This window comes from Tamandua tetradactyla, chromosome 6 (genome assembly GCF_023851605.1).
Source record: "Tamandua tetradactyla isolate mTamTet1 chromosome 6, mTamTet1.pri, whole genome shotgun sequence".
In the NCBI taxonomy this organism is placed as follows: Eukaryota; Metazoa; Chordata; class Mammalia; order Pilosa; family Myrmecophagidae; genus Tamandua; species Tamandua tetradactyla.
In genome coordinates this window covers 76531612-76545726 of record NC_135332.1, presented here as the reverse complement: position 1 = coordinate 76545726, position 14115 = coordinate 76531612, and the positions used below count along the sequence as shown (strand labels likewise).

General features: G+C 39.2%; 1 protein-coding gene and 1 pseudogene across 15 annotated transcripts in view; one reads left to right on the top strand and one right to left on the bottom strand.

Moving 5' to 3' along the window:
- The window catches only part of LOC143688429 (uncharacterized), a 98927-nt gene that overhangs the window by 22174 nt on the left and 62638 nt on the right, over positions 1–14115 (bottom strand). For 4 of the 14 annotated variants that reach the window (XM_077166328.1, XM_077166325.1, XM_077166326.1 and 1 more), the window contains exon 1: positions 730–1189. The exons of 8 other annotated variants lie outside the window; for them this stretch is intronic. Coding sequence is in view for 1 of the 6 variants with exons in the window: in XM_077166323.1 (XP_077022438.1) it covers positions 830–846 (17 nt within the window). In the remaining 5 variants the exon portion in view is untranslated. Of the gene's footprint in view, positions 1–729; positions 1191–14115 lie in introns of those variants that run through there. 2 more of the 14 variants (XM_077166323.1, XM_077166329.1) reach the window with 2 other exon arrangements.
- The window catches only part of LOC143688428 (E1A-binding protein p400 pseudogene), a 23893-nt pseudogene continuing 9993 nt past the window's right edge, over positions 216–14115 (top strand). The window contains exons 1-3 of the transcript XR_013177993.1: positions 216–1175; positions 7430–7580; positions 11440–12286. The product of XR_013177993.1 is annotated as an E1A-binding protein p400 pseudogene (transcript). The remainder of the gene's footprint in view (positions 1176–7429; positions 7581–11439; positions 12287–14115) is intronic.

Genomic DNA, 14115 nt, shown 5'->3' with positions numbered 1-14115 from the left:
GATCATAGTGAATATCTGTTATCAAAATAGTTAAGTGCACTGAAGTTTGGAGAATGTAGGTGACTTTCCAGGGTCAAAATGTTGATTTGTGTTGTACCTGGGGCAGGATCTGTGGCAGGTGCCCCAAATATCCAAAACCTCAATAATAATTATTATTACCCTGAACCCCTGGACCTCTGAACCAAGAGCACCCACCACTCTCTGTTGGGGATTGAATCATGTTCCCCCAGAATTAATACGTCCAACTCCTAATCCCCAATCCTCTGGATGTAAATTCATTTGGACATGGGTCCTTTCCCATGGTAATGTTAGTTAAGGTGTGACCCATTTGTTTGAGGGTTGCTTTTAATCTGGTGTGTCTGCAGTCCTTATGATCAAAGGAATTTTAATACAGAAGTAGATGACAGGAGAAGGAGAAGCCAGAGACTTTAAGAGAGATATTGCTATTGTGATGGAGAATTGTTAAAGACTTTGGAAATGCATGACATTAGTGACACATTGATTTTGACTAGCCTACCAAACCATGACACATAAATTCCTGTGTCTTAAGCCAGCCAGTGAGTGATATTTGTCAAAGCAGCCCTGGCAAATGAAGACACTCACTTTCCTAAACTTTTCTGCAGCAAAGCTGCTAGGGAGAGAGGATTGATGCCCTTCATTAATTGCCTGAACCAGCCAAACTGCCCAAATCTTGACCCAACCTCATTCCTCTACATTTCAATCCCTGACCTGAAATGTAATGCAATTTGTCCCCAAATGAGGTGCTTCTGAAGGTTCAGGTGATTTAAAAATATGTGACCATCTGGCCATTCTCCCCCTACACCTTCACCTTTTCAGTTTCCTCATGTGAACCTCCCTAGGAATCAGTGACCACCCCAGGTGAGCAGTGGTCCGTTAGGCTCCTGTACTGGCTCAGAACCCTGGACGTTGCAGACCAACTGCCACATGAGAACTCCACAGTGAATTAACTTCACCTTCAAGCGAACACTCCTGGATGGGCAGTTGATGCTCATCATCTGGCTGAGTCATCTGCTGAGCTGGAGTTCATTGGTTTAGTGAGTGAGCTCTGCATGTCTCCCATTGCCTCCCTGAGTAAAGGCTTGCACACTTGTCTGAGCATCCTGCACTGAAATAAAGAGTGGCTACACTAGTGATTGTTCACCTTCCCTACTCAGGTTCTTCATTTCACAAATTCTGTCCATTCTGTAAGAAATGGGAGTAAAGCTTTCTAGTTCTAATATGCATTTAACTGATGACTTATGATACTGAACATCTTTTCATACTCTTATGCTGTACATGCTGCAGATGCTATTATGGTTTATAAAAGAAGGCACACTGTGGATTATTTGTGTCTTTCAGAAAGCTCCACATCTGAAAAATTCCAACCTGCTCTCAGCATGATCCCAAATTCCCCAAGGGAGATTCCCAGCCCTGATCTCAGGAGTATCCCACAGTCCAGCTCAGAGACCCTATGTGACTTAGAGGAGGTTTGCAGCCCTCCATTAAGTAGGAGAATTATATTATCCTGGACAACAAAGAACCCAGTATCCCTCAGAGGAGAGAAAAAGTTCTAGGTCAGCCAGATCTCAAGTGTAATGCTCCTTGTTATATGAATTAACCAACCACAATGTCACAAGAGAGAAAAGTTTTGAGTTTTCACAATGCTTGTCTTCTTTCAGCAGAGATGGCAGCAACAGAGATTAATTCTATGAGTGCTATGCTAAATAAAAAGGAACACAAAAAGAACACACTATGTAAAATGTGACAAAAAACTGACCCTTTTCTATTCATTAATCTAACCACAGCTTTTGTGATTTGTTACATCAATTCACTGTGAATTCAGAAAAGGTTACAAATATGCAAAGGCAGGAATTACAGTCAACTCTGTGGAAATGGGCTTGAGTGGTGTGAATTGAGGTTTTTAATGAATAGATAAATAAAGGATTAACTATAAGGAGGGTTAAAGAACTGGATGACTTTGTGCCATGTGGATGGTCTCAGTCTTTCTCCATCCCCAGGGCATTGTTGATGCTCCAGAGCTCTTCTTTCTTGAGTCTAAAGCTCAGCAGTGGCTCAGTTTAAGTGTGGGGTGGTGGCAGCATCAAAGAGACTGCCCACTACATGGGAAGAGAAGAATTTTCAGTGTATGATATCTAGATCTATCAGATTTGGGTTAATTCCCTGAATTTCTTTCATCCCTGAGGTCTCATTGGAAACTTTTCTCTCAGGATCTTTCTGTGGGTTACCACTGAGGCTGTGACAATAGACCAATGGCCATCTTCCCTCACTGTCATTGTGGACCTCTGGGGCAGCTGCAGTAGGGATGAGGCTAGACCCCTTCCCCTCTGCAGTAATGGGAAATCTCAACTGGAGATATATTATCTAGTGTTGACATTTTATTTGTACATGACTACCAATTAGTATATTGTTTCTAGAGCTTATATCTAATTTCATGCTTTGAAATGTAACACAGACAAAGGTTAATGATGATTCTTTGGACCATGCATTAAAACAATTTATTGTGGAGTTCTTCATGTATATGTTGAATAATAGGAAGTTAATTTGATAGTAAAATTGTAGGTACCATTATAATGACTCTGAATGTATGTGACTGGGACTCAAATGTAGTAGATGCAACTTTAAAAAAACAACTGAAAATAAATCACCATCATTAAAACCCAATTCCTAAACACCAAAGAAAAAGAAAATAATTCTGAAATTACATCCTTCATATATGACTGAGAAAAATCAAAGAAAATGCAGCACTAAAATATAATAAGAAAGTAAATTTAATAATTGTAAGAAAAATGCTCAAATATAAATAAACTAAAATTCAGAAACAAAATGGATTTTAAGACATATATCTAAAGCTAGAATTCTGAAAGCATTTAAGGGCAGTTTTTGACAAAATGGTGGTAGTTTTTCCCTTCTGTGTCAGTTTGTAAGCTACGGAAAGGTGATATACCAGAACAGGAATGGCTTTGAAAAGTGGAATTTAATCACTTATGAGTTTACCATTCTGAGCTTATAAAAATGTGCAAATAAAGGCATCCAGGAAAAGATGACTTATTTTAAGGGAGGTCAGTGAGTCTGCAACACGTCTGTCATGTGGGAAGTACCATGATTGGCATCTGCTGGTCCCTTGATCCTGGACTCCATTGCTTTCTCTGTTCCAGTGTGGGTTACTCACTTTACTTCTCTCAAAAGGCTCACATCTTGGCTTCCCTTGGCTCTCTTCAGGTACTCACTTACTTAACATCTGATGGCAACATCTCCTGGACTCCAAGCATCTCCACATATCCCTATCACTGTCCTCCACATGTTGGCATCTGTGTCAGCTCTTCTTTGAAGTTTCTGACATCTCTATTGTTTCTGAGGTTTCTATTGTTTCTGTCATTTCTCACTCTGCCCAAAATGTTTCCTCTTTTAAAAGATTCCAGTAAACTAATCAAGACCCACCTGGAATAGGTAAAATTACATCTGCATCAAATTAAAAGGTCATGTGCATAATTATGTGCATCACATATCTGTGGAGATGATCTAATTAAAAGTTTCCACCCTACAATATTGAATCAAGGTTAGATGAACTGCCCCCCCACAAGATTGAATTAAGATTAAAACATGGCTTTTCTGGAGCACACAATACTTTCAGACTGGCATACCTTCTAATCTAAGAGTTTAATGTGGTGCAATAATCAGTGGTTTGATAGAAAAACAAAATAAAGAATGAAGGACAGGTGCAATGGAGATAAAGACAATGAAGCCCCATACTTAAATAGTAAATGAAATACAAAAGCAGGAAATACCAAATGGAAGGCTCCCATATATTTAAGCATTGCCGATGAATAACAGGAGAGAGAGACAGCTTTGTGAGGTTGGGAAGGCTATCTGAATCAAACTAATGTCAATAATGTCAACAAGAAATTCATAAAAAATGACAATTGGGAAAAATATTCATGCTAATTCCCATACAAAAGTAAAGCAGGGAACAAAGAATAAGTATAAGATAATATCACTACAGATAAAGGAAAGCTCTTTATATTGCTCTATTTTACATACTCTAATGGGCTTTCTAAAGGGTGTAAGCATTAAGAAAATTAAACCAGATGTGAAAGGCTGTCATAAACCAAAGAAGGAAACTTTTGAAAATAGGGGACTGAGCTCAGGAATGAATAAGAAAAATCACTTCATAAATGTAATGCATGAAGAAACACAGGGACAAGATAAGGCCTTCAGGAACTAGAAACTCAATAAGGCCAGAATATTAAATATATTAAATATAGTTTATGAAAGATTATAATACATATTTTTATATTATGTAATATTAAAATATATATTATAATATATAAATACATAAACTATAGTTTATCAAAAGATTGAGAAAAGTGTGAACAGTGGAAGATAGACCTTGAATATTCAATATATGAATCTGTGGAGTACCTAAAAGAGATACCCAAAGCAAAGACATGAAAAAATAATTTTAATTCTATTTTTTTCTGGATTCAAAAAATGTTTTAAGCTACATATTTATAGTACACACTGATGATTGATTCATAATGATTACTGGCATGGCATATAATAGTAAAATTGCTGGGGTTTTATGAAAAGAAATAACCTCTGTACATCTAGAAAAAAATCAAGTGCCATAATGGAAAAAACAGTATAAACTCATCAATGTTTTTGAGAATAATGCTTTTTGTCAGAAGAAATGGGGTAATGTATTTGTGTAAAGCAAATGAACATGACTTTTATACCTAGTAAAACTCCCTTGTCAGTTAAACAATCATTGAAATCCAAGTTATCCTATTAGTCTTTGCTTAATATTGTTCCAATATCCTTTCCAGATGAGTGAACAGATGCCAGTAAACAAAATGTGTAGAAAGACATTGCTTAAAGACAGATGCTCAATACTAAATTTGCAGTCATTCATTCAACTAAGAGGAAATGCAGTTTCAATGAGAGAGAGGGAGAGAGGGAGAGACAGAGATGATCCTTTGTGGTAGCCACATGGAGAAAGTCTTCTTCATTAAGGTGTAATGAATAAGGTTCATGGTGCTTCTCTTAATTTGCTAAGGCTACCTGAATGCAACCACACCTGAGATGGATTGGCTTTTCTAATGAGGACTTATTTAGTTACAAATTTACTAATTTGGCAAGGCACACAGCAATTCTCTCTCTGGGATTTTGAGTTGAAACAGCTTTCCCTGCATCTGCAAACTCTGGGTCTGAGCTGGCTCTGAACTACATTGTGTTAGGCTGTGCTGAGCTCCTGGTCTGTGCTGAGCTCTGCTTTTAATTCTCCAGCTAATTAAATGAAACCTCACTCATTGTGGAAAGCCCTTCCCATAGCCAACCACAAATATAATCAGCCATAGATGAATTTCATATGTTGATGATTTAAGTCCACAGCCACAGAACTACTAGGCATCATTACCAAGCCCCAGTTAACATCTGTACTTAACTATTACAGTGTCCATCCCTTGTCAACTTTGCAACTTTACATATCACCTTAAACCATTCTTCATCTGTATTTAAAAAGCAGTGAAAGCTTTCTATATAATGTTCCCCTATCCTGTGTACAAAGCAATAAATCTTTCCATATGAAAAATACATTCATTTCATCACAATATCACAAAAAGCCTTAAACCATTTCAGTAACAGTCAAATACAACACTGATTCAAAAATAGTTCAAAATATCATCAAATTCAGTGACAGGTATATTCTGTCTTTAAGGCCTAATTGTTCTCTGGCTGTGTACCTGTGAATACTCAGAAGTTATATTCTTCCAATATATGAAGAAGGAACTGTAGAACAAATGATCCCATTTCCATCTGGGAAAGTGGAAGGAAAATGGATCACTTGACCTAAACAATTCAAAAAATCTGCAGGGCATATTCCATTAGATTTCAAAGTCTGAGTCTCAGTCATCCTTAGGGCCTTAGAAAGCTACAGTCCCACACTTTCTGAAGGCCTATGCAGCAGCCCTGATCTCTGCAAACACTGGGATGAGGGTTGGAATGTTGGGAAAAATTGGGGAGGCTACATTTTTCTTTCTGGCCCCACTCTCCTTAAGCATGCTGCTTGTACTCAGATCATCTACCATCTCTTGGGCACACACTCAACACCTTTAGAACAATGGGGTGGCTGCCAGGCTCATCCAAATCTCTGGAGAATGTGCTGCACTAGATCTCTCCCTGAACATTGAAGCAGAAGACCCACCCTCTCCCTCTTGGGCAAACTCACCCCCTCCATATGCACAAGCGGATCCTCTCTCATGGTCTGAATTTTCGTGACTTCAGACTTTAGGTTCAATGGTTCTGATTCAAGCTGCTCTTCATTCTGTCTGTCCCTGTTAGTCCAGACTGTCAGTGGTTTCATTTACAAAGATCTCACAAAAAATTCATTGACTTAGTATGCAGCATACAGGGATTGAAGGAATCAGACCATAAGATCTTCCACAGATCCTTTCTGGGTAACTCCATCTCCAATCCTTCTGTGTCCTATATTGACTATTACCATGTTTGGTTAAATACTCATGTGTTGCACTATTCTCTGAGGACTTACTTTCTGAAAGCCCACAATTTGCCATACCATCAATTTCTGCTTTCTTTGTTACCAAAACTTCAGTTCTTAGTTTCTCATTCTCCTGTCATATTTTACTTTAATCTGCAAGAAGTAAGCAGGCTGAATTTTCCACCCAGTTTAGAAGTCTCCTCTTCCAAGGATCCATGATCATCTAATTCAAATTCTATCTGCCTCACAGCACCAGGAATAAATTTTGCCAAACATTCTGCAAATTAAAAATAAGGGTAGCTGTATTAGCTAGGTTCTCTAGAGAAAATAGAATCAGCAGGAGATATCTGTAAATATAAAATTCATAAAAATGTCTCATGTAACCATGGGGATGTTGAGCCCATGGCCTGTAGGGCAGGCCATGAGCTGGCAGCTTCAAGGGAGGTCCTCAATGAACTCTTAGGAGAGGCTGGCTGGGCAACCATGGGGATGTAAGAGTCTAAAATATGTAGGGCAGGCCATAAGCAGGCAGCTCTAGTGAAGGTCTTTAATGAACTTTCAGGAAAGGCTGACTGGCTGAAGCAGGAAAAATGAATGTCTTCTGAATACTCCTTAAAAACCTTCCAGTGATTAGATTAAGCATCACTTCTTGTGGAAGACAGTCCCTGTAGCAAATGTAATTAGCAGTGGATGTAGCCAATGTGATCATGATTTAAGTCCATGAAATGTCCTCACAGCAACAGATAGAACAGAGTTTGCCTGGCAAGACAACTGGTCACCTTCACCTGGACAAGTTGACCCATGAACATGACCATGAGAATAAGCTATTTCACAGTGTTTTACTTATTTTTACTTTGCATTGGAAAATAACTTTTTAAATGCATTTAATAAATCCTTTTCTTTTTTCATTTACAGTTTAGAAGATGATCCTCATATATATAGACACCAGAAAGAGATATTGAATTTGATATAATAAATTTTGGATCAATATGCTCTAAAAAGAATGTTGGGATTGTTATTAGGATATACATGAAGCACTTTGAACCCATTTGAAGAATGATACCATGTAAGTTTAATTAATTATTTTATTTCTTTATGAAAGAAAAAATCAATTTCATAATTGATGTCTTAAAAGAATCAGCATGACTGTAGTTTAAGCACTTAACCAGTGAATTTATTAATATATTTGTTCTTTAGAAACACAATAAGAATATTGTATGTAGATAGTTGTAGATAGCTGGAACCTTTCTTTAAAAGAAGAACTGGAAAGGACTTACAATGCTATAATAAAGCAGATTTGAAGTTTTTTTCCCCCTAACATTTCATCTGCAGGCATAGTGAACTAATACACTTGATTGACATAAGAACCTATCCTGACTTACAAGAGAATAAGATCAAACTGCAACTTAAGAGCAATGCACACAATATTGTGAATGTGGATCCTAGAAATTATGCTGAGGAAGACATGTGTCCTAGAGAATGGGTCCAGGTGGATGTGTGTTCTAGAGTCAGTGTCCAGGCAGGACATGTGTCATAGAGACTGTGCCCAGGAAGCCATGTGTCCTAGACACTGTGTCCATGCAGGATATGTATCCTAGAGACTGTGTCCAGTGGACTGTGTGTCCTAGAGAATGTGTCTAGGAGGACATGTGTCCTACAGTCTGTGTTCAGAAGAATGCGTTTACTAGAGACTGATTTTTGGGGGGGCTCGAAAATTTTTATTTGATGTCAGCAAATATTGGAAATAGAAAAAGGAATTCTGTAGAATTTCACAAATAAGCCTTCCAATTTCCACTAAAAATGTTATTCAATATTTAAGCAATTATAATGCTATTGATGTTCATCAAAACAAATGTGCTGAAATAGAAAACAGGCAAAGAGATACATTAGAATATTGCAACAGCATTATTACAACGTATTTTCTTTAAAATTCCAACGTGGATTTTACCACTTCAAAAGGTTTACAGCATTTCCATTATATTTGCAAACTTAACCTTAAACATCTTTTAAAATCTTGAAAAATGCTTAAGAAATCTAAAAAACACTTAGCAAAGTTGATAAGTCTACATAATGGAATACTATCTGCTCCAGTATAAACTTTAAATTTAGGAGAAGGTGACTGTAAACACTCAATATTATACAACATACATAGACTATACTGCCTTCCTTCTTCTGAACTGTAACTTGACTGCAATTGTGCTTTACTAAAATTAGGAAAAGCAGCAGAGGTTCAGGGAGTGGCAGAAAGAATATCTATTTTCAAGCACAAGATCACTAGTACAGATTAGCTAACCACAGTGAGCCAATCTGAGGCAACGTTTCAGTTGATAGTAAAAACTTGAACCCTGGGGTCACTAGATTTAGAAATACGCTAGACAAAAGAGAAAACAAATCTCTAATTTTGAAATTGGTTCCATCTTTCATTTGCTCCCACTATCAGGGAACCTATTAGTGTAGTGCACAACTTGGCTTAATTTTGGTGGGCAATGGCACCAATAGTATATCTGGTACTTAGAAGACAAAAATAGGGCATAGTTGAAATTTAAAGTGACAATGAGCATATTTATAATGCAGGAAATTTTACTGCTTCATTAGTCCACCACCGTAAGGTTTTAAAACTCAACTATATTTTCATTTTCATTTTCTGATTAGAGGTTTGTGACCATAAAGGGTCTAACAGGGTAAAAACTATCAAAAACTATTTAGAGGAGCTGACACCTCGGTAGGCACAAACATACCAAGAGGATGAAGTGGATGCGCTACACTAAACCCTGGCTCCTGCCAACACCAGCATCTCACTGTGCACCTTTACTACTCTAATCGGCACAACCAAGGCATGGGTGCTTCCTGGGTCAAAAGAGCTAAATCACAGAATCCATCAGTGTTTCAGGCCAGTTAACACAATATTCAAGTAACAAGGTGTTTGGGTAATTGAATTTTTTTTTACTTAACACTTTACATATATAAATAAATGTATAAATAAAACAAACTTTTAATGCATATGCAATACAATTTATATCTTTTAGGATTTCTAATCTAAAAGTTAAACTATCATTTGCTTCAATGATACTATATTTTACACAATAAATTATACCTAGGAAAATTTTTCCATAAAAATATATATAATTGTGACATTCACATTGATAATTTTTAAGAAGACAAAGCTTAAGAAAACATTATGTCTTAAGCAGTTATCATGGTGGACCCTTAACATCCCAGATGTTACCTGCTGATTGATGCACCTAATTCTTGATATGTTAAAAAGGGTTTTCACGTAAATAAGATCAAACCACTCACCTTTTAAAACTAAGTGATTTCTTGCATTACAACATGATTGCAAAGACAGCCTAATGAAAACAGGGTTAAAGCAGTGTATCTTAGGCATGAAGCTACAACAAAGGCAGTCAGGCCAGGACACTGTACTTTCCTTCTATCAAATGAAAATCATATGTCCCTTTCCCTTGGAGGGAAAGCCAAAGTTCAACTGCTGAGATCCTAAGCACACCAGCACCATGGCTGTTCAGGACTGGAGACCAGGCAGTGCCAGGAACCATGTATGGGGACAGTGCAGAATGCAGACGGATACCTGGCACTGTTGTCTGCTGGCCCTGCTAAATAATAATTAGCATCAAACCTCCAAGCACTTCCAGAAGGGATTGATTCTTAAGGAAAATAGCCTGGGTGTGAAGAGAGGAACAGATCTCCTGGCAGAGAAAGAAACCCATTGAAACAAACTGCCTACTGCTGATATTAATAGGAAGGGAGGTTTCAACAAGAAGCAAGGAGAACCTAAATCTTTGGTTCATCCTTAGCATCCCCTTTAAAAGATGTGCAAAGCCCATGCTGACTCCTTCCATTGTTTCTCTTGCTCTTTTTCAATTACACAGCAGGCTTATGACACAAACAAAAACAAAAGCTTCCTTCATTACTAGTAGTCCAGGAGTAGGTGTGTCCTAGAGAGTGGGCCCATGAGGCTGTGTGTTCTAGAGACTGTGCCCAGGGAGGACCTGTGTCCTAGAGTCATTGTCCAGGCAGGATGTTTGTCCTAGAGACTGTCTCCAGGAAGATGTGTAAAATAAAATGTTTCCCAGAAGATGTGTGTGCTAGAAATTGTGTCCTTCCAGTATGTGTATCCTAGAATCTATGTCCTGGAGGATGTGTGTCTTAGACACTGTCCAGGCAGGATATGTGTCCTAGACACTGTGTACAGCACAACCTTTTCCCAAAGTTTTTCCAGGTTGTCCGTTGTCCTAGAGTCTGTTCTAAGGCAAAGTGTGTCATAGAGACTGTGTCTGGGAGGATCTGTCTCCTAGAGTCGGTGACCATGCAGGATATTTGTCCTAGAACTGTGTCCAGGTAAGGCCTATATCCTAGAGACAATGTTCGGTATGACATATTTCTGAGAGACTGTGTCCAGGAGTAGATGTGTCCTAGAGAGTGGGTCCATGAGGGTGTGTGTCCTTTGAGAGTGTCTCCAGGAGGATGTGTGAGCTAGAGTCTGTTTCCAGGAGGACATGTGTCCTAGAGACAGGGTCCATGCAGAACATGCGTCCACAAACCTATGTCCTAGAGGGCACATGTCAGACACTGTAAAGGCTAGATATGTGTCCTACACACTGTGTAAAGCCACTATATGTGTCCTAAAGCTTTTCCAGGTAGTATATGTGTCCTAGAGTCTCTGTCCAGGCAGGACATGTGTCCTAGAGTGTGTGCCCAGGAAGATGTGTGTCCTAGAGACTGTGTCCAGGCAGGATTTCAGTCCTGGATACTGTTTCCAGGAAATGTATGTCCAAGGGATTGTCCAGGCAGGACACATATCCTAGGGACTATATCTAGGCAAGATGTGTGTCCTAGAGTTTATATCCAGGCCAGAAGTTTGCCCTAGAGACTTGGTGAGTGAGTGACCCTCCATCTTTTCCCTGTAGCACCTGTGGAATGGAATGCTGTGTGGAGATGATGTAGACAAAAACCAAGTAAGTTCAACCTCCCTACACTTCCATGTTCACGTTCGCCTTCCTGCAGAGTGACCTAGGGCTACAGCCCAGTGATCCTCCATGACCCCTGTTCCCCTTCTGTAAAATGAGGGCTATTATAGCTTAGGGGTTCTGTGAAGCCAGAGAAGATCCTGAGCTCCCCTCAGGTCAGCCTGGGGCTCCTGCTGGGTAAGAGTACCTGCCATGAGGAGGATTTGTAGCTAAGGCTCCTGTATTTGTTGATTGATTTCACAAGATGACTGGATAACCAGCTTGAAATGACATTTCCTGGCTCTCTGGCTGTCCTTCCTTGATGGGAAGGTGGGGGCCAGAATGGAGGTGGGGGCACAGGTGGAAATTCACCAAAGGCTTTCTTGTGCCTGGAGGGACAGAGAGATGCATCCTGAAAAGAAGAAAGCAACAGTCGCATAAATGTGGACAGTGGTCAGTCACTTTTGATTTCACATCAAGGTGTATCACTCAGATTATTCCATGGCTCAGCCAATAAGGATCTGGAGCTCAGATTGGAAAATAAAGAGGAGAGAGACAATGAAAGAGCAGTCCTGTGTCTTTGGTTTGTGATCTCCAAAACCTTATTGGCAGAAGTTTTAATGGAAGATCATTGCTTTACAAATGGACTTAGTAAAAAACTGGTCTTTTGCTTGTAGTGCATCTTGGTAATTGCCCACTGATTTGCTTGGTAATGGGCCATTGAGACTGTAGAAGACCCATGGAATGAAGTCTTGCAAGAACCAAGGCCTGTCTGAGTTGAACCAGAGTGGACTGAAGATGTCTTCAGGTAGGATGGCTCTCTAAATCATGGCTCTCTCTGTCTTTGTCACAGAGGAGCTAGACTGCATATGCCTGCTGGGGAAGGAAGAAGTGGCTGCAATTCTCCTGCTGTCTCTTTACCAGAAACAACCACAGCCTAGTAAGGTGTCCATTCCAAAGTCCCCATCGCGTTGAGAACTTTTGCTGGAGCTAAAGGAGCAGAGCTGGACTCAGAAACCAGACTTAACCTTATGTTTGGGGCTGAAGCTCAGGGAGGTGTACAACCTCAGTCAGGCTGGGATTCACTTTCCCCTGGGCTTGGAGCCCTGTGGGATGGTAGCTTTTTGCAAATTAGCAGGGAGAAAACACAGGCTTAATCTGCAGCTGCCTCCCAGGGTGGCCAGAGAAGCCAGGTTGCCAGACTTGGACGGGGCATTCAAGTTGGGACCCAAGTCCTGAGAAGAACCCCATGCATGAAGGCTTTCAAGGCAGCTCATGAGTGCTACTGGATTTAATAAAAAAGTATGATTAACTGGAGATGCCCCAGTGATCATCCACAACAGGAAGTAGATGTTCCTACTAAAGGATAAAGGTAGTTACATGAGAAATTGTAAAGCTAGAATATTACTGTAATGAGATTATTTCCCCCATTGTTTCAATATCCGCAGCACCCCATCATGAGATATTCAGTTACAGTTAAGAGCCTCTCTCCCTGAAAGCAGTAACCTTGTTGTTGAGTGAAATAGCTATTCACGCAAAGTTCTGTATTAGCATCTGGAGCTCTTTGTGTATTATTTTCAGTGCATCCTGGAATCTGCAATGAGTTGGATGAAATTTGCATTTTGTGTTGTAAGGACTTTTATTTCCTTATCCTTCATTGAGGAAAAACTCAGAGGTTTAAATATTACCTAGCAAGTTCTTGAGATAGAACTGACTGTCCTCTTTGGAAACACGAAGTTCATGTCAATGATAGCAATGAGGACATGAAGGGGGTAGACTTGTGTCATACAGTTTGAAATGTAAGTTGCTATGAGACAGCAAATGCTCAGTTATCTTACAGGTGTTCATTTTAAATGTACTGAATTATCTAGCATATTGAAGGGTTGCCCTAGCAATGAACTCAAATCCAAGTGACATCATCTAATCAACATTTATCTCTTGCTCACATCTTATTCTCAAGAAGATGTTCCGGGTTCACTTGCATTCTTTTCATCTTAAGATTGTGCCTCCCTGGGTTCTTGATCGCTCTCCTTTAGCTGATGTGGGGAACACATACACATCATTTATTAACCCTTTCTGTATGGCTGTGACACCGACACTTCTACTCACATAGCAGGTATCACTGCCTTTTGAAGCTGTACTACATTGTGTTGATTCACATCAGAACCTCTTAAAGAGCTTCAAGTTCCAGTGACCTTTAAATCTATGTTGACATGATACCACACTTTGTCAGTTTCTGTTGCCCCGTCATGAATCTTAGTCTTCTAACTTTATTCTTCTTTGAGAAATTCTTTCTGACATTCTTTAGTTCTCTGCAAGTCCATGTGACTTGTAGAGCTGGCTTGTCAATTTCTCATTTACATTGTGTATGTGGTTCAATTATGTCAGAATTGACATCTTATCAATATTGAGTCTTGTGACCCATGAGCACAGTGTGTCTTTCCATTTGTTCGAGATTTCCTTAATTTCTCCCAACAGAGTTCTGTAATTTCTATGGTACAAGTAGTACAATAAAATCTTCTGATCTTGGTTTGATTTTTGTTTAAAATTGAAGAATTCATATATTTAGTGTTCTAGATAAATGAGCAAAATACAGTTCTGGTAGGGTCTGAATGGTCCAAAGTAGAACTTAGTCTG